This window comes from Abramis brama (genome assembly GCF_963993115.1).
Source record: "Abramis brama genome assembly, chromosome: 8".
Classification (NCBI taxonomy): domain Eukaryota; kingdom Metazoa; phylum Chordata; class Actinopteri; order Cypriniformes; family Leuciscidae; genus Abramis; species Abramis brama.
The window spans coordinates 31724710-31743063 of NC_139970.1; the positions used below are offsets into that span (position 1 = coordinate 31724710).

Genomic DNA, 18354 nt, shown 5'->3' on the forward strand with positions numbered 1-18354 from the left:
CTTATTTATATTAGGAATATTTCTTAAAGGTTTACCATTTTTAATTGCAACTGAATTAAACTGGCATCTCACACTACTTGACATACGCGCCCCCTCGTGGACTACTATGTTCGCGTCGGAATAAACCAATCAAGATGCATGAAAACTTGGAGCTCTAACAGACTTCCATGGTGGGTGCAGCGCGCGATGTGCTCTATTTTTTGCAGACACATTAAGTGATTTGCATTTGTGAAAACCTACAGGAATTATCGACGGACACGACGCACAATAACATCACGCTTCATGTAACCAAACATCTACATTACACACTGTACAAAAACCAACGCGTCGGAGTGCGCTGCGTGGAGCGACACTGTGGACATGCGTGGATCTGTTGCAACGCTGAAATTGTACCGTTGTATCATGAAGGATTCAGAGGCTTTGGGTTTGTGCTGTCCAAGTGTAGCGTGGTGAGCGTCAGGTGGGCGTCAGGATGATGAAGATGCGGCACCTGCAGCCTGCCGAGTCTCCGGTTCCAGTCAATTAAACGGTTGGCGATTCAGAACGCTGGAAGCGTTGAGGCAAGGGTTCTACATCTTTTTTTAGTTCGATCCGCTGAGTTCTTATGTTGACTTCCTGGATAATTTATTTTACAGAACTTAGTTGGACATGGTGTAGCGTGTTAAATGGTAACTGAAAGGAGATAGTTTCAATTAGAGACCAACTAGTGTGTTTATGATCAAGATTCAGTGTTTTCAGATCCAGCCGGGCTGAACTTGACGCTTTGATAAAAGCTAGTAGCCTATAATTATTTTACTGTAGCCTACAATGTGATGCAAGTAGCCTATAAATGTTATTCCCAGTGCTTTGTAGATTACTTACAATTTGTAGTCGTTTAGCTCAGTGGTTCTCAAACTTTTACACGTAAGTACCACCTCAGAAAATATTTGGCTCTCCAAGTAGGCTACCACCATAATGACCAATATGAAAATACAGTAGCGTAGTAAGCCTCACTATTCAACTAACGTTACAGTTATGTACAGCTCAAAAATGAGGCCGTTTTATTTCTAATAAGAATTTGTATTATTGTCAGCCACTTTAAACATTGTAAAAACACAGTTTGAATATTAACACTGCACTGTGCTGCTTACATAAAGGTAAATAAAAAAAACTTAAATAATGATTAAATTTAAATGTATTGCACCTAAAAGTGAAATAAAAACTGTACTGTACTTAAAATGTTAAGTAAAAAAAAAAGTAGGCCTACTCTGCTTAATAAAAAAAATTAACACAGGCTGTGTATTCATGTTTAACCGTTTTACACGTAGGGCCTACATTTAAAATATTCTGGCTGACCCCTGTGAGTTTTTCAAGGAGTTCAAGTTGACCATTATTTAGAACTGATCACTTTATTGTTTCCATGGTGACGCGTCATTGCTTGTCATGTGACACCGCAGACTGATGATCTGCTTTTATTTCCTTTTTTATTCAAAATAATCTAATCTGACTACTTTTAGATTATTTTTTGATTCAGTTTTTCAAAATCACATTTTTTTAACTTTTTTTTTTTTTTAAACTGCCAAGTCACTTATTTGTATGGTATGGTACAAAATTTTGTTAAAACACAATTAAGCCTTTGGAAACTGTATAACAAAACTGAATTAGCAGTGTTGTTACACATACATTTAGCCCATGCACGTGCTAAACTTGAGTAGCAAATATTGCCATGTCAAAAGAGCTCTCACAAAAGCTATAGAGAACAAAGTGTTTTATTACATTAGAAAATTGACTTCCAAAACACTAAAAGTTCCTAGAAACACAGCTGGCAGCATTATTCATAAGTTTAAAATTTGTTGTACCAAAAAACCTTTGAAGGTTTTGAAGAAAAACACAATATCATTAAGGGGAATAAAATGTTTGATCAGAGGAGCAACTGAGAAAAACCCATCAATTTACTGCCAAAGACTTGCAAGATGACCTGATGAAAGGGGGAAAAAACATTTCAATGCAGAGTATAAGAACAACACTAGACAAGCATGACCTTCATGTTGGGACATCTTGCCTAATGCCACTATTGACCAAGAAGAACATAAAAGTGACTTGAATATGCTAAAATTCATTTGGATAGTCCTGTGGAGGTGGTCTAGTCTTGTTATGGGGGTGCTTTGCTGTTGCAGGAAGTGGAAATCTTGAATGTATAAAGGACAATGAATTATTTGAAGAAATATCAAGCTATTTTGGCAAAAATGGTGATAACATTGGTGCAGAAACTGAAGCTTGGTGATCAATGGACTTTCCTGCAGGACAGCCATCCCAAAGTTATAAAGAATAAAAGATTCTGCACAAAATTTGACTTTTGGGGGTTGAATAATTTTGTACATGAATGTTTAGAGCCAATTTGATTTTTTATTTTTCATCAATTTTACGTTCTCAGAATCACTCAAATGTGTATTAATAAACTTTCTATAATAGTTTACTGATTGATTAGTTTACTTTTGTTCTTGGCAAAAGAGCACAACACGTCACTCACATGTGATCACAGCAATAGCAAACCACCATCCAATCAATTCCCAATGGACCAAATCAAGTCCCGCACTACATTTTTTTCTTTTGCGAGAAGCCGTTTCACTCGGATGCATGTCACAATATGGAAGAAAGGACTATAGCAACTTCCATTTCATACCTACTTTAAATAGTTTGTGTAAGATAGTAAATTTGTGATGTGATCTATGAGTAAAATATGTTTTGTGTGAAAATGACCTGTTAATTTGTCTATAAAGCCAGCAGATAAATTCAGGACAAATAATATTTTTTTCATTTTTATTATTTTGACGCCTGCATTACATGCACATGCTGACATAATTTTTTTTTTTTTAAACGCATATATTACTTACTTGTTATTCATCTGACTCCTTTATCCAAAGTAACCCACAGTACAGTAATTACAGGGAGAGCCCCCCTGGAGCAGTCTTGGGTTGGGCGCTTCCCTCGAGGGCGCAATGGTTAGAGGATTCATGGATCATCTGTAACAATTTGATCCTGCGACCTCTGGGCAGACAGCCTGCATCTTTATCCACTCCACTTCCCTACCCCCACCACATGTTGTTGTTCAGTTAGTTTTTGATTTAGACATTGTGTAAAAAATACACTGTCAGCACTGTATTTGTTGTAATGAGGTTGCTGGCTGTAGAGGGAATGCACTTCTGTTTTGTTTTATGGATTCTAATAAATTGCAGACATGTGAGGTGTATTTAGGGCAACAATCTGGATCCTGTCCATGAGTTCTCACTCTCTTAAGAGAATGTGTATGGACAAAGGAAGAGAAACACTATATGACATCATGCATCTGTGTTTAAACTTTGACCCCAAACCCTAACTCCTCCCTTATTCTCTCTCTCTCTCTCTCTCTCTCTCTCTCTCTCTCTCTCTTTCTCTTTCTCTCTTGCAGTCAGCTATTTCACTTCATGCCCTGACATGTTGAGGAGCAAGAGGGGAGGAGATAAAGGACCAGAAAAACCGGTAAGCAGCTGGGAGCCGGTGAGAATATGCAAAAGGAGGAGCAGATTTCAGTCTGGCCAGCAGAACCATAAGACCTGCGAGGAGGAAGATAGGAGCAACAGAAAGACGTGAAGAGAGAGAATGTATTTGAGACGAGTGAAGACTGCCACGGAGAAAACAAAAAGGAAAAACATGACCAGTGTTTATGAAAGGTGAGATTTTTTTGTTGTTTCTCTTTCACTCTCTGTCTTTCATTCTATCTTTAATTTTATTTCTTTATTGCTTAGGACAATTTAAGTTGAGGGTTGAGTCAGCAGCTTAACTTGCTTGAATATCCAAGCCCTCACTTTCATGGGAGTTTGTCAGATACATTCTAACCCTCTTTCTATTTCTGTTTCTGTCTCAACCTTTCCTTCTCACATGTCATGGGCGAGTTAAATGCCAAGCTTTCATTTAAAGGTGAAGGGTGTAATTTCTGTGCCGCTAGCATCACCAAACGGAATTGCAAAAATAATGACTGTTTTCAATCAGTAAAAGGATTAATGTTTTTTGAGCATAATAGGTAAAACAGCACCACCTGAATTCGGGGGCTTGGGAAGATGTTTTAGGTTGGGGGTGCTGTGTTTTTTTGTTTTGTTTTTTGGGTGGGGGGGATCACCACATTTGAATGAGAAACAATATTGAGTCTATAAAACACGTTAGACATCATGAAGCACATCAAGCGAACCGGTGAGAACACTCATTTAAACAGCATACACTGGGGCATTTGACTGCACATCACATTTCTGACATCAGTGATGCTGCTTGCAATAGTAATGCAACGGGTTAAATAAATAAAAGGTTTATTGAGCTGTCTGCACACTACAATAAGATCCTGCACAACAACAGGAAATAAAAAAATGAACACAAAAAACCTGCCTACCAGGTGGACTTACACTCAGGAGTAGAGCGGACTAACACTGCAACGGTCACAATATGGCGTCACACTCATACAGTGTGAGCAGCTGGGAGCCGGGGATACAGTGTACGAGTGTGTATGTTTTAAATAACGTAATTCAACATATAAACAACACTTTTTACTAGCCCACTTAAAGTGTTTATTATAAATTCTGAAAAACAGCTGCAGCTCCTCCAGCAAACCTACTTCCCACGCCCCTGTCAGAATTGCATGGGATTTACATTACAGTATGCCAGAAGTTATTCATAAAGTGACCCAATCAAAAATGAATTTCCCTGAAAAGTTTAAACACTGTGGTATTATGAAAACATTCACAGCAACATTGGCTCAACAACCATTAGTTGGGAATGGCACAGTCTGTTTATACGACCAATGGACGTATAATTAGACAATTTAAGTTTAAGTCATTATTAAGAATTGTTTGTTTTTTTTAATTATTATTTATATAATTTTAAAATACTTTCCTTTGTAAATGTTTTATTTTTTTCTATATGTTTTTATATGCCGACTTGTTTACACTTACATAAAAAATATTATTATTATTATGACTTGTTTCTGCATATTAATTTGGGTTAGGAGAAAGTATTTAAACATTGACAGAATTACACCCTTCTCCTCCAGCTTTATGTTTGTTTTGTCTTACAGGGCTTCCGAGTAGCAGCATGACTTGGACCTACGGGATTGCAAAATACAAACACACCTGCAGCCAACAGTTATCTGAGGACACTCTCTCTGACTCTCCAATCCGGAAACCTTTCAATTTGCATATAGCCCAACGCAACCCTCTGCTCTTTCTGTGTTAACTCTAGTGCAAACATTGAAGGTTTGAAGAGATTCTAAGAGCACCTGCTTTGCTTGTTCTGTAAGGGACTATGGAAGAAGGTACATCCTCATGGTCCGTCCCTGTTTATCTCCAGAGGGCCAGATGAGGAGCATGTTACCCAGCTTGTTACGGGGCCGGCGGTTCTACTGCCGTGAATGGGCTCTCGAGAAGCTACAAAGATGGCTGGAGGCGCGAGATGCCGCCAAGGCTGTGGAGGGAGCGATCCATGTCTCTCCAGGGGTCCTAGTGACTGGGGGCCCGGGCACGGGTAAGACGGCCCTCTGCACAGAGCTGGTTTGGCCCCAGTCGGAAGCATGCAGGGCGGCAGGGTTTGCATCACGGTGTTTGGCCTGGCACTATTGCCAGCGAGAGGATGCGAGCAGTATTGAAGTGTGGAGATTTGTACTGGGGCTGGTTGAACAGCTGAAGGAAAGTCCTCTACTGGGACCAAACTATATGAAAGTGATTAGCAGTGCTGCTATTGCCGCTGTGCTGGAGCCCCTCCACTGCCAAAGAGCACCTGATGACACTTTTAAAAGGTTGGTGTAGATCTATCACAATTTATACATTGCAATGTCACAATATTCTAAGTTGATTGCAAGTTTTTTTAAAGAGCATGTTTCTTCTGACCTGTATTGTATGAAATTGTATGAATGAACACATAAATTATTTAAATTATTAATAATTACAGAAATTGTTAGAAGAACCTTAATTATTAATGCAATATCATGAGAAAAAGAATCACAATTTATATCAGTATGTCATGATGTATATAAAACAATGACAATTTTTCTTCTTGATTCACAGTAACTTACATTTCTTCTTGAAAATCATGTTTTTAAATAATGTAGAAAATGATACAATTTTAATATGGATTTTTATATCTTAAACATTCACTATTTCAGCAGTTCTAATAATCACTTTGTCTTTACTCAGAATTTCTAACATTTTTCTGTTTCTGTTTGCTCTGCAACAAATCACTCTCTGTTCAAGAACTCTTTGAACTAATTTCTTTCTGCCTTAAGTTCTCCAAGCATTTCATGTTTGCTCTCCAAGCATTACTTCTGTGAGAAATCCCAGATGTTTCACAGCTAGGCCTTTGGTGTACCTTACACACTCCCTCTGTATTTCACATTGTTTGTGCAAGGAAAGTGACGCTTCACTGGGGCCTTTGCTAGACCAGAAACAACAAAATATCTAAGTCATTTAGAGTGTCAGGCTTAGAACATTTTGTATTTCAACGATGAGTTATAAGGTAAAAAAATAATAAAAAGGTAAATCGTCATTACAGAAGTCACTTGTTTTGAATGTAATCCACACCACTTAATCTTGTTTTTTTGTTTTTTGTTTTTTTTTAAATAGTGTATTTCTGTACAATCCTAATCAGTTATGCTTAGATAATGTAAATGCCTCAAACTTTGTTCTGTTATTGAGTAAAGGTCATAAACTATTGAAGCACAACCCAACTGACATGTAGACATGCACATTACCCCTATTGTGCTTTGCATGTAAACAGTTGTGGAGCCATGCTGAGGGCTTATTCAGTGTTTATATGTCTTGTGCATATGACATTTGGGGGGGGACATGGGGGGGGACATGGGGGGGGGGGGGGGGGGGGGGGGGGGATAAAAGAAAAAACTGACAATTTAAAAATCATGCAAACACATTTTTCTTATATTTGCTGGTTATTTATAATAAGCTGATGTTTTTTTTGTTGTTGTGTCTGTTATGAATATAAATGCACTCAGTGCATGGCATCTTGCTTGAACAAGGTTTCTTTTATTGTTTCCTACCAAACCCTCCCACCCCCTGTATTCTCCTCCTCCAATCGTATTTTTCGTCTGGTGCCCCTCAGAAAGACTCTGTCAAAGGCAGGAAAGGGGGCTATTGTTCTGCTTTTCTGCCACATATATTTATTTATTTATTCCTCTCATCGCAATAATGATGCCTATTCACAGTTATCACAATAGCCCAGCGTTCAGTGCAGATGGATGACGCTATTTACAACCTTCAGGGGAAAAATAGGGGTAAAGAGGATCGTGCCACTAGTTTCTGGAGTTGGTGAGGTCGCCATGCTGACAGCTTTCTCTATTCTCTCTTTTTTTTGCTTTTCAGTGTTTGCTCTTACACTAGTTCTTTCAGCTTTCCCTCACAGATCTGACGTACAGGCCCACATTTCACATTTGCCTTACACATGCTGACAAACTGCTGTGATGTTTTTCGCTGGTCCTGGCAAGAGATTGTAAGAAGAGTTAATTTAGAGGTGAAATGCAAGTGTCACTCCCTGCTGTATGCAACATGCTCTCTGATGTACATAAGCTATCCTTAACACTGTCTTCAGAGTGGAGATAACTTGTTGTCTTATAAATAATGTTTATTTTATCTGGACATGAACTTTTGTCATAAGGAAATAATTTTGTCTTTTGTCAGTTTGAAGCTCTACATAGAGATATAGTTGGATTAAACAGAAAATGTATTTTAAGAGTATTGTATTGAAAAGTAGATCGCTAAATGTTTTGTCTAGCGAAATGGAATTTTACTTTTGTACTTTTGCCATTGTAACATATTTTCAGTTTCATTGTAACTCCTGTAATCTTCTGGCCTGACCATGACCACAACCTTTCTATTTTGTCCTCTACTGAAGTCAAAAAAAAAAAAAAAAAAAGGTGTCACATAACTGTTCTTTTGAGCTTGATCTCTTAACCCTTCTCTGTTTGACAACTTTAACTAGCATGACCATTCTCGGGGTCAAGACAAACCCATAGCTTGTCTTTGTGGACATGAGTCAGGAAGTACATTTATTAGGTTGCTCAGCTCAAGCTGTGATCTGTGAGCATGTTAAAAGGGCATTAGCTCAACAAATTATGTGAGCCCACGTGTTGGAGATAAGGAACCGATAAACACAGCATGCTTGTGATTTATAAATTTTATGGCGGGAGTAAGAGAGAGGAACTTCAATACTGATCCGTTTAACCATAATAGACAGAATGAGGTGTGTTGCTTAAAACGCTTTGCTATCAAAGAAAGTGAGTGTGGATCTTCATTATTATCAAAATATGAGCTATGATTATTCTATAGAGAACGCAATGCTTCCAGATTGGGATGGGTTTTTTTTCCAATTCATTTTCTCAATCGCAATTTAAAAAGCAAAAACAAAGAAAGCCAAGAGTCAAAAGCAGTTAAGAAATAAATAAAAAAAAAAAAAAATAAATAATATATATATATATATATATATATATATAATATATATATATATATATGTATATGTATATATATATATATATATATATACACACACACACACACACCGCTCATTGGAAAATACAGATTTATTTATACACGAATAGCCTAAATGTGTAGGTAGTTCAAATTGATTAATTCATTTGCAGTGCTTCAGTTGTAGATGGTTGCTCCTGAGCTCTTTGCCACAATTGACTAAATTTACACAAACATAATCCTCTGCTCATGCCACTGATTTAGGTATGTATGAGGACTTTAGGTTGTATGAGGACGCTCAAACTGTGTTTTGGGAAATCAACCTATGGTTTGTAGTTGTCTCTGCATATTAGGCTGGGATTGATGAAAGTATTATATTACATAATATAATATAAATACATAATAATATAAGTGTTTGATTAACAGGGCAATCATATAGTGAGTGAAGTGGGTCAGTAATAAGAGTAAGACAGATAGGTAATTATGAGTACCTTCTCACTGTCTACTGGTATGCCCTAGAAGCAACAGGAAATCACTGAGCTTCCATAACACTGAGTCACGATGCCTCTGCAACCACACCTTAAGTCAGAAGAAGTGGCCAAAAAGAAAGAAAGGCTGAGGAATAAGAAAGCTTTAAAAAAAAAACATCCAAAGAACTCCCAGCATTTTAAAGGATGTTGTTGGGTTTGTTTGTTTTTTTCAAAATAAATTTGTCACATGATTCCATTCTATACAAAACAATGCCACATTTCTGAACTCTTGTTTTGATGTCAGATAAGCTCTGTTTTAGTTCTGAATTGACTTTCATTCATATGTGATGACATCTCTTTCCTATTTCCAGTTCTTAAAATGATTGATTTTTTTTTTTTCATTTGCTCACTGTTGTTTAAAGAAATATACATATCCTTGCTTCTCCTTCCTCCATTCTTCTGTTTCTTCTACCAAACTATTTTTGCCCTATTCCTGGTCACATTTTTTATTAAATTAAGACTTTATATATCAGTGTCTTGCAGGTAAGGTTGATTCAGTTTTAAAAAAGTAATATGTCTGTGTGATTTAAGATGGTTTGATACTAGCAGTGGTCACTTGCTATCAGTGTTCTAGCTGAATACAATCAATTGTGCAATCATGCTGGGTTATGCCTTTACTTTTGTATAATATATTTTAAACTCCTCCTTTGGTTTTTCTTTAGGGCAGTATTAGAGCCTCTCATGTCCTTGACACCACCAGCTCACAGTGTGTTTATTGTGGTGGATTCGCTGGACTCAGGGTGTTGTGGAGGTAATGGAATTGGAGAACGGTCAATAGCAGGATCTGCAGCCACTCAGAGTTCCTCTATTGCAGAGCTCCTGCTCAGATACATACAGCTCCTGCCTCCCTGGATCTTGCTGGTCTGCTCTGCACGCCGACAGAACAAATCCATATGCAAGATGTTCTCAGGTACACACTTGGATGATTCATAAACCACTTCATGAGCACTGAAATGTGAAATGATTAGCTTTACTGCTTTCTGTTGTGAATTGTTCATCTGTCTTTAGAAACATTTTTAGCAACAAATGAATAATGTTCTCCACACTTGTATGACCACCCAAACATTCAGTATTGCCAAACATACAGCTTATGACTGTTTGTTCTTATATCAGTATATTATTGCCGGGTCTTATGAGATGAGGGTCCCATAGCTCTTTGTGGATGACATCTGAAGTATAGCATTAAGAGACTACAATCTTTTGTACAGTAGTTGTGTGCATAGTTCAGCCTTTATAAACAAATTTGAATGCAAGGTTCTGAACTTAGGCTTGAAAAGCCTCGAGGACCATCATGTTTTACCTCTGCCCACGAGATGAAAATACGGGAAAGAAACTACTGTTGTTGGTCTACACAATTTGCTAAAAAACAGATTACAATTATTCTGACAAATGCTGCAATTGTAGTTATGATAAACATCTTATACTGCTGCTGCTTAGATACCAAGAACAAAAGACTTTGGCTCCGCTGCCAATAGTAAGACATACTCTTTAAGGGTGTTCACACCTGTGTTCTCTTTAAAATAACTTTTATGTGCTCCTGTGATGGTGGTAATTTGTATTGTAACTTAGAGCAGCAAAAAAATAATAATACACAAATGTAAAAAATATGGTGAAACTACACTATTCATAGTTTTCACATGATGTCACACCCTTATAGGATTAATAATAATGATAATTCGTTACATTTATATAGCGCTTTTCTGGGTACTCAAATCGCTTTACATAGAAGGGGGGGAATCTCCTCAACCACCAATGTGCAATATCCACCTGGATTGCCCATCTGGAGGGCAAAACAAGGCTTTCCTCCTTTGTCCGCTAGTCATTTTTACCAGGTTTGTACTAAGTACTAATGTAGTACGACAGTGTTTTAAAAAAGACCCAATTATACAGTGTACACCTTATTGATGATGCAAAGCAAGTAGATGAATCCAGAATAAAAACGCAACGTGCGGTTTCTCGTTAAGCAGTTTTCCATAGAAGATACATACATGCTCGCCTGTATATAGTATACATCATCAATAAGTTGTATACTAAATTTGATCTTTAAAAATCTTTTTCCCGCGTTAAGCGTTTTAGAATGTCCTGCTGTTTTTAGTAATTCAAATACTGCAACATATGCTGTATATGGATCACATTCACAAGTGTCCAAAACGTGCATTTTGTTCACTTATTTTTGTTTTACTTTTGAGATGGAAAATGGACAGGCCTGTAATGTTTTGCCCTCCAGGTCTCCACGCCATTCACGTGACTGAAAACTATGAATAATGAGACTAACATGCAGTTGTGATTGTATAGATAACAAACAGAACATGCTGCTGACTATATATTTAATGAAATCACATCTTTTTGTTGCACAAGACCATTTTAATTTTGAAGCCCGAAAAAAACTCTTCATGATGCTTTATTCATTGTTGTATCTTATTTTGTCTCTGATTTTGCTGTGTACACTGCTCTGATTTATCCCTTGCTTTTCTACCCTGCAGGTTTTAGGAGGTTGTGTCTGGATGACTTAAGAAAGCCTGCGACTGTACGAGATGTACAGCAATATATCCTGCGGAGGCTTGACCAGGACGGGGCTTTGAGAAGACAACTTGCACCAGATACGGCTGAAATGCTTAATCTTTTGCACATCAAAAGTGGTGGATGTTTCTTGTTTCTTGAACGAGTACTAGATGGTGTTGCACATGGTCTAGTAGGACTTAGAGAAATTCGGGACATTCCTGGCACACTAAATGGCCTTTACCTATGGCTCTGTCAGCGACTCTTTCCTAGAAGTCTGTTTGTCCATATTAGGCCTTTGCTAAATATCCTTTTGGCATCCCCACAACCACTAACAGCTGATCAGCTCTACACTATTGCTAAAAGCCGTGACTCCTACCTTGGGATTGGAGACTTCCAAGCACAGATGGGTGCTCTGGCATCTCTGTTTGTAGATGGCCCTGAGGGCAGTAAACTCCTCTTTCACAGCAGCTTTGCAGAATGGTTAACTGATGTCAAATACTGCACACAGAAGTTTTTGTGTTGTGTGAAGGATGGTCAACTTTCTCTGGCCATGTCCCTCTCTTTTCGAGCCAGTAGTTTGGGTACTGAGGAGACTTGCCAGCTGGCCCAACACCTCCTCAGCAGCGGAGTCCATCAAGGGGAACCATCCCTCTTGGCCCTGTGGTTGCTATGGACTGGAGTTCCATCTCTTAATAGTGCCAGAAAAGACTGTTCTTCTAATGTGCTATCACTTCCTCATACACCTGTATTAGTTCAGCAAGATGTACTTCAGCTCTTAATGAAAAGTGGAATTTACCCTGCAAGCTGTTCCCCTGACAATAGCTCCAGTGTGGGGGTTCACTGTGTTGGGGGAGGAGGCAGGATAGTTCGACGAGCATTACAGAGGGAAGACTCTGTGAGAGCTCTTCTTGACAGTGGCATCAGTGTGAACCGTACAGACCCATCAGATGGACGGACTTTACTAGCATCTGCAGCCCATGCTGGACTTGTAGATGTAGCTGTATTGCTGTTATGCCGTGGAGCAGACCCTTCAGTGAATGACAACCAGGGGCAGACTGCACTGACGCTAGCTGCCAGACAAGGCCATGCTGGTGTACTACAGGTGTTGCTAGAGTGGGTGCAGGAGCAAGGAAGCAAGAGTCCTGCAGCACAGGCCCTGCTGGAGCATGTTGACAGTGAGGGATGGACTGCTCTTCGTTCTGCTGCATGGGGTGGCCACAAGGAAGCTGTGCGTCTACTTCTGGAAGCTGGGGCAGAGATTGATGGGTGTGATTCAGATGGCCGGACAGCCTTACGAGCAGCAGCATGGGGTGGACATGAGGAAATTCTGTTGACCCTCCTTAAACATGGTGCTGAAGTAGACCGTTCAGATCGTGAGGGACGTACTCCACTAATAGCTGCAACCTACATGGGTCACAAAGAGGCAGTGGAAATACTTTTGGATGCTGGGGCTGATTTGAATCTTGCAGATGGGGATGGACGTACTGCTCTCTCTGTTGCTGCATTGTGTGTGCCGTCAGCAGCTGGAGGACGAGGGCATGGAGAGGTTGTAAATCTTCTTTTGGAGCGAGGTGCTGATCCAGAACATAAGGATAGAGATGGAATGACCCCTTTACTACTAGCCTCTTACGAAGGGCACGAGGAAGTGGTTGAACTCCTCCTGGAAGCTGGAGCTGATGTAGATGAAAGTTCTGGAGCTCATCCCTCTGCTGTCACTCCTCTTCTTGTGGCTGCAGCTATGGGACATGCTGGCACAGTTAATCGTATGCTGTTTTGGGGGGCAGCAGTGGATGGCATTGATGGAGAAGGCCGCACCGCTCTCTGCTTGGCTGCTGCAAAGGGTAGCGTTGAAGTTGTAAGAGCACTGCTGGACAGAGGTTTGGATGAGAATCACAAAGATGATCTGGGCTGGACTCCACTGCATGCTGCAGCTTGTGAAGGTCACAAAAGTGTGTGTGCAATATTGACAGAGCGAGGTAGCATGGCACGTGTGGGTGAGCTTGATGTGGAGGGTCGGAGCCCTCTAATTCTAGCAGCACAAGAAGGGCACTGCAGTACAGTCAGGCTGCTTCTAGACCGAAAATCACCCATTGATCATCGTGCATATGATGGACACTCCGCACTCAGTGCAGCTGCTCTGCAGGGACATCGGGAGATTGTGGAGTTATTGATGCGTAGAGGGGCTGACACTGATGTCCGTGATGCTGAAGGAAGACCTCTTCTTTATTTGCTGATCCTGGAGGGCTGTTCAGACATGGCCACTCTACTCATAGAAAAAGGTGGTGTCCCTCTGGAGTCAAAAGATGCAGAAGGGCGAACTGCACTTCATGTAGCAGCTTGGCGAGGAGACTTGGAAGGTATTGAACTGTTGCTGAAATATGGAGCTGACCCAAATGCAAGAGATCTTGATGGTCGGCCTCCTTTGCACTCTGTGGCATGGAGAGGTCATGCAGCTGCTGGCAGGCTGCTCCTTAGGGCTAAAGGTCTCAATGTAGACCTGGCTTGCAAACAGCAGGGTGCTACAGCGCTTAGCATTGCTGCTCAGGAGGGGCATGCTGAAATTGTGGCCATGCTTTTAGAAAAAGGTGCAGAACCAGACAATGTGGATCGTTATGGTCGCAGCCCAGTAAAGGTAGCAGGAAAACAAGGTCATTTCATGATTGTGCGACTTCTGGAAAACTATGGTGCAAAGCCCTTTTCAGGTCTCATACCGTTTTCACCCAGTGGTGCTCCCAACACCTCTTACCTTTCAGCCCTTGTCAAGACCCGTACGTCTCTTAGTTCAGGAGAGGTGGGTGTTGATGGAGTTACAGCCACATCTTCTCCATCCTCGACCTCAGTTTCTGCCTCCTGTTCCCCAGCTTCGACTGCAGAGCGTTTCCACTCCATACCTGCCTCACAGACTTCCTCCTCCACCTGCCACTCCCATGCCACAGTACAGACCGTGCCTGCTGACAGCCTAAATTTCATCCAGCAGATACAACAACATTCACTTTCTCGTTCCCGCAGTCGGCCATCCACCTTGCCTCTTCATGGCTCCAATCCTGCCAGTCTTCAGGGCAGAGCATCTAGGCATAATCAAAAGGCTGTACCCAAGAGCAGTCCCACACATGAACAGTGCACCTTCACTGAACTGCCTGACTCAGAAAACCCCTTAAAAGGGCTTGGATCAATGGGGGATGGTAACTACCTCTTAAAAACTAAAACTCCTTACATCATGGAGGATGTGATTGAGAAGAGCCACAAACAAGCTGGAGTTGATCTAAAGTGGAACTCTGTTATGGCTTCCTTAGGGGTGATGCCAAACCAAGAGGGCCCAATTAGACAGACAAAAATTAGGGAAAGCCCCCCTTTGGGGTATCCACCTTTTCTCATCCAATCCCATGGACAAAAAAATGACTGGGGAGGAATTCAAAAGACATCCATGTCTCCAATCATTGACGTTTCAGCTATTTCCCCACATAGTGCCTTACCTAATGAGTCTATGTTTAACATGACAACTACTGACCCCCAGCTGAATCTCAAACAGGCAATTAAGCTGCAGTTTGAAGGGCCGACCAGTGCAGCACTTTACAAGCGGGAAACTCCACTCTGAGGTGAGGCATTGAGTTTCACACATACAAGAACAATACATTTGTCTTGTAATTTGTCAATTATCTAATAATTAATTGATTAAGATTTTATATTTGTATGTAGTATGTCCAAAATATGTGTTTTATCAGGCAGTTTTCAGATATGCCAGATTGAAGTAAACCACACTGTACTTTGAGCTGCAGTATTTATGATTGTAACTTGGAATGTCTGGAATTCTAATGACAACTTTGTCTGTTGTAGGCAAACCTGGGCATTTATGATTTCAAGGAGGTGAGGGTTGTGTGGGTAATCACTGCACTGTGTGGGAGATGTTAAGAGTAGAGGAGGATGGCAGATGAGAGTGTTATAACACACTGACCTCCACCTCTCTTTAACCAATTGACCCCAAGGCACAAAGAAGAGGGAAAGGCCTAGAGGAACCTGAGTTCAAAGGCTCAAGCTGTGTACATTCCAGAGCTTTTCCTCCTTATGCCGTCACAATGGAGAGCAGCTGGCAATCTCTCATACTCTGTCACACAATTACAGGAAAATATATTTACATTCAGAGGGACACTTATGGATATTTCCTCTGTTGGTGTTGTGAATTTACAAAAGTTGATATATGTACCCCAGGGATTTTTGTGCACATTATAACTCGGCATGAATGACAACTTTTCATAGGCCGAACAGCTGTTCACTCTTTTTTCTTCATACACACACTCATTGTGCTAAGAAGTGCCACCTTTATTTTATTTTGTTCAAAAGAATGTGGTCAAAACTGGAAGGTATCTACAATTAAAATATTAAATGTCTGTGATTTTCAGTACATGGTTTACTGGTTTACACCCAGGCTTGGACTTGCTAAAAAAGGGCTTTTCAAAGCGCCACTGTCACTTAGTGGCTTTATATGCTAGACCAGGTCATTAGCAATGTTTCTGTCCTTTAAAGGTGTTTCAGGACATAGATGTGTCACTACTTATTTACATTGAGTTTTTAATTTTCACGTACCATCTACCTATCAGCAAGGCAAATTAACATTTTAAAGCTTCATTCCAATTGAATTATATAGAGAGATGGGAAAAAGAAAGTGAGAAGTTATTGTTCTAAAAGCAGACAGATGTAGTTAGGGAAGGATATATAATAGATCTCAAATACATGTACATGTTCATCAGAGCATGACTAGATTTGAATGGAAGGTCATAAAAACCTTATAGGTGTGACAGGAAGAGAAAGTGATGTGAATTTAACACACTGCCATAGGTAATTTATAGTGTTTTGTATGTTAAAATTTATTGAGATGCACTAATTAAAACAATGTATATGATTTTGTGTCTTTGTGCAAATTTGTATGGAGAAGAAACAAGCAAACCTGACACCCCTTTGGTTTGCATGTGTAACCCCTACTCGCCTCACTCTGAGCAGGACTCGAATTGGCATCTCCGGCATGGGAGGCGATTACCATTTTTGCATTATTATGATTTCATTGGTTATATTACAAAATCAGTGAAATCATAAGAGCTTCATAGTATAGTTCACCCCAAAATATTAATTCACCCTCATGTCTTTGGAAAGCAGTATGGTTTTCTTTCTTACATGGAACAGAAATATTTAGACAGAGTTTGTTTTTTGTATTGCTCTGTAGTGTACAGAAATGTAAATACAAGAATGAATGAATGAGCTTTGAAAATTGTGGAAGGAAAGTTTTTTAGTTTATGAATTTTAAGTTTTAGTCGCTTACTTTAACAGAAACATTAATGTGGACAGGGACATGGAGATTCATGATTAACAGAAAAAAAGATTTCAGATGTTTTCTGTCCTTTTGAGTTGGTGTGTAGCCTATATTTCCCCTATGGTTTAAATGTGAAAATGTCACACATTCTTCAGTGAGCTTTTCCTTATTTGTACATCCTCAGTAATGGTTAACTCTTGTTTCTTCTCTCTCCCTCTGTCTCTCTGTCTCTCTCTCTCTCTCTCTCTCTCTCTCTCACACACACACACACACACACAGACACGTCTCTCCCTGTGAGGGGTATTTTTTATTGCCTCTCTAAAGTTTACTTGCTACTTCCATAAACCCCCTAAAAAGCAAACAACTGTGGCTGTGTGCAACAAGCAGAATTCTGCTACTCTTTTGACAATTTGCCTGTTGGTCATACAGCCACAAATATGGACACTGCTTATACTGTAATGTACACACAATAGCCACAGGATTCAGCAAAAACTGTTACACACAAACACGCTGCAATGAAAGGTTTATTGTTATTATTATATGACCAAAGGTAAATTTCATTAAGACATGCGCAACACAAAACACTGTGACAAACTCTTCCTCTCAAGTTTGTCAACTAGAGAAAAGCTCCATATTAATAATTATCCATAAGCACATTATTATAGGTTGCACGAGGATCTCAAATATGCAGCTGCATACTGAGACTTGTGGTAAAACTGTTACTGTTACAACAAGCTAGGACTCATAAACGCAATATCAAAAGGTTCACTAAGCCATTATAATCCATTTAAAATTCTCTTTGAAACATTTTAATTTCTCAGACTACTGAGACATTTTAAAGCATGTCATTTCCATTTTAAAAGTTAGTTATCTGTGTTCTTTCTTTTTTTTATTCCAAGACATAACTAGTCTTTACCCGGCTGATGTGGTTTGGGGTTGCTAGACAAACTGCAAACTCAGGCATTCCTCTATAATGAAGGACAACTTGCACCCAGTTCTTTTATAGGTGGGATTTTTTTCCCCTGTAGACACTGCAGGATACATTTTTATTTGAGACGTTTTAAGGGCCATCTAACATTCCTTTCTAAATAACATTCTTAGATGCTTTATTCATTGCAACCATTATATGGGATCGCTCAGACAAGATGGCGGTGTAAAACATTTTTACAGTAAGTCTTAATAAAGCACACTATAATATCTTTATTAAAATTATTAAAAATCTTAAATAATAATAAAATAAACAATGGAAAATTTACAATTAAAATATGTATTGTTAGAAAATATGTAATTTCCTACAACAATTCTAGAATGGAGCAAGTGGAACAGGTTCTGCTTTCTGGGAAGTTCATCTACCCATGTTTTCTCACAAGATAACATCCTACACTGATAAAAATAAACAGATTATCTGCAATGAAAGTGTGTCTTAAACCACTGTTAAAGGTCATTCATTGCACATTAGGGGAAAAGGGATGTGTGGACTTGTGATGAGAACCTTAGTTAAATTAATTCCGGATTCAGTCTCGCACAAAGTTAAAGACGAGGTTCC

The 18354-nt window shown here is 39.5% G+C and overlaps 1 protein-coding gene across 1 annotated transcript; it reads left to right on the top strand.

The window, feature by feature from the left end:
• The first annotated feature begins 159 nt into the window (after positions 1 to 159).
• ankrd50l (ankyrin repeat domain 50-like) lies at positions 160 to 16403 on the top strand. Its single transcript, XM_084122157.1, has 6 exons — positions 160 to 560; positions 3428 to 3689; positions 5081 to 5797; positions 9667 to 9914; positions 11488 to 15102; positions 15341 to 16403. Exons 3-5 carry the CDS (start codon positions 5328 to 5330, stop codon positions 15099 to 15101), a joined length of 4332 nt encoding a protein of 1443 aa, XP_083978283.1. The 5' UTR covers positions 160 to 560; positions 3428 to 3689; positions 5081 to 5327; the 3' UTR covers position 15102; positions 15341 to 16403.
• Positions 16404 to 18354: the final 1951 nt, after the last annotated feature.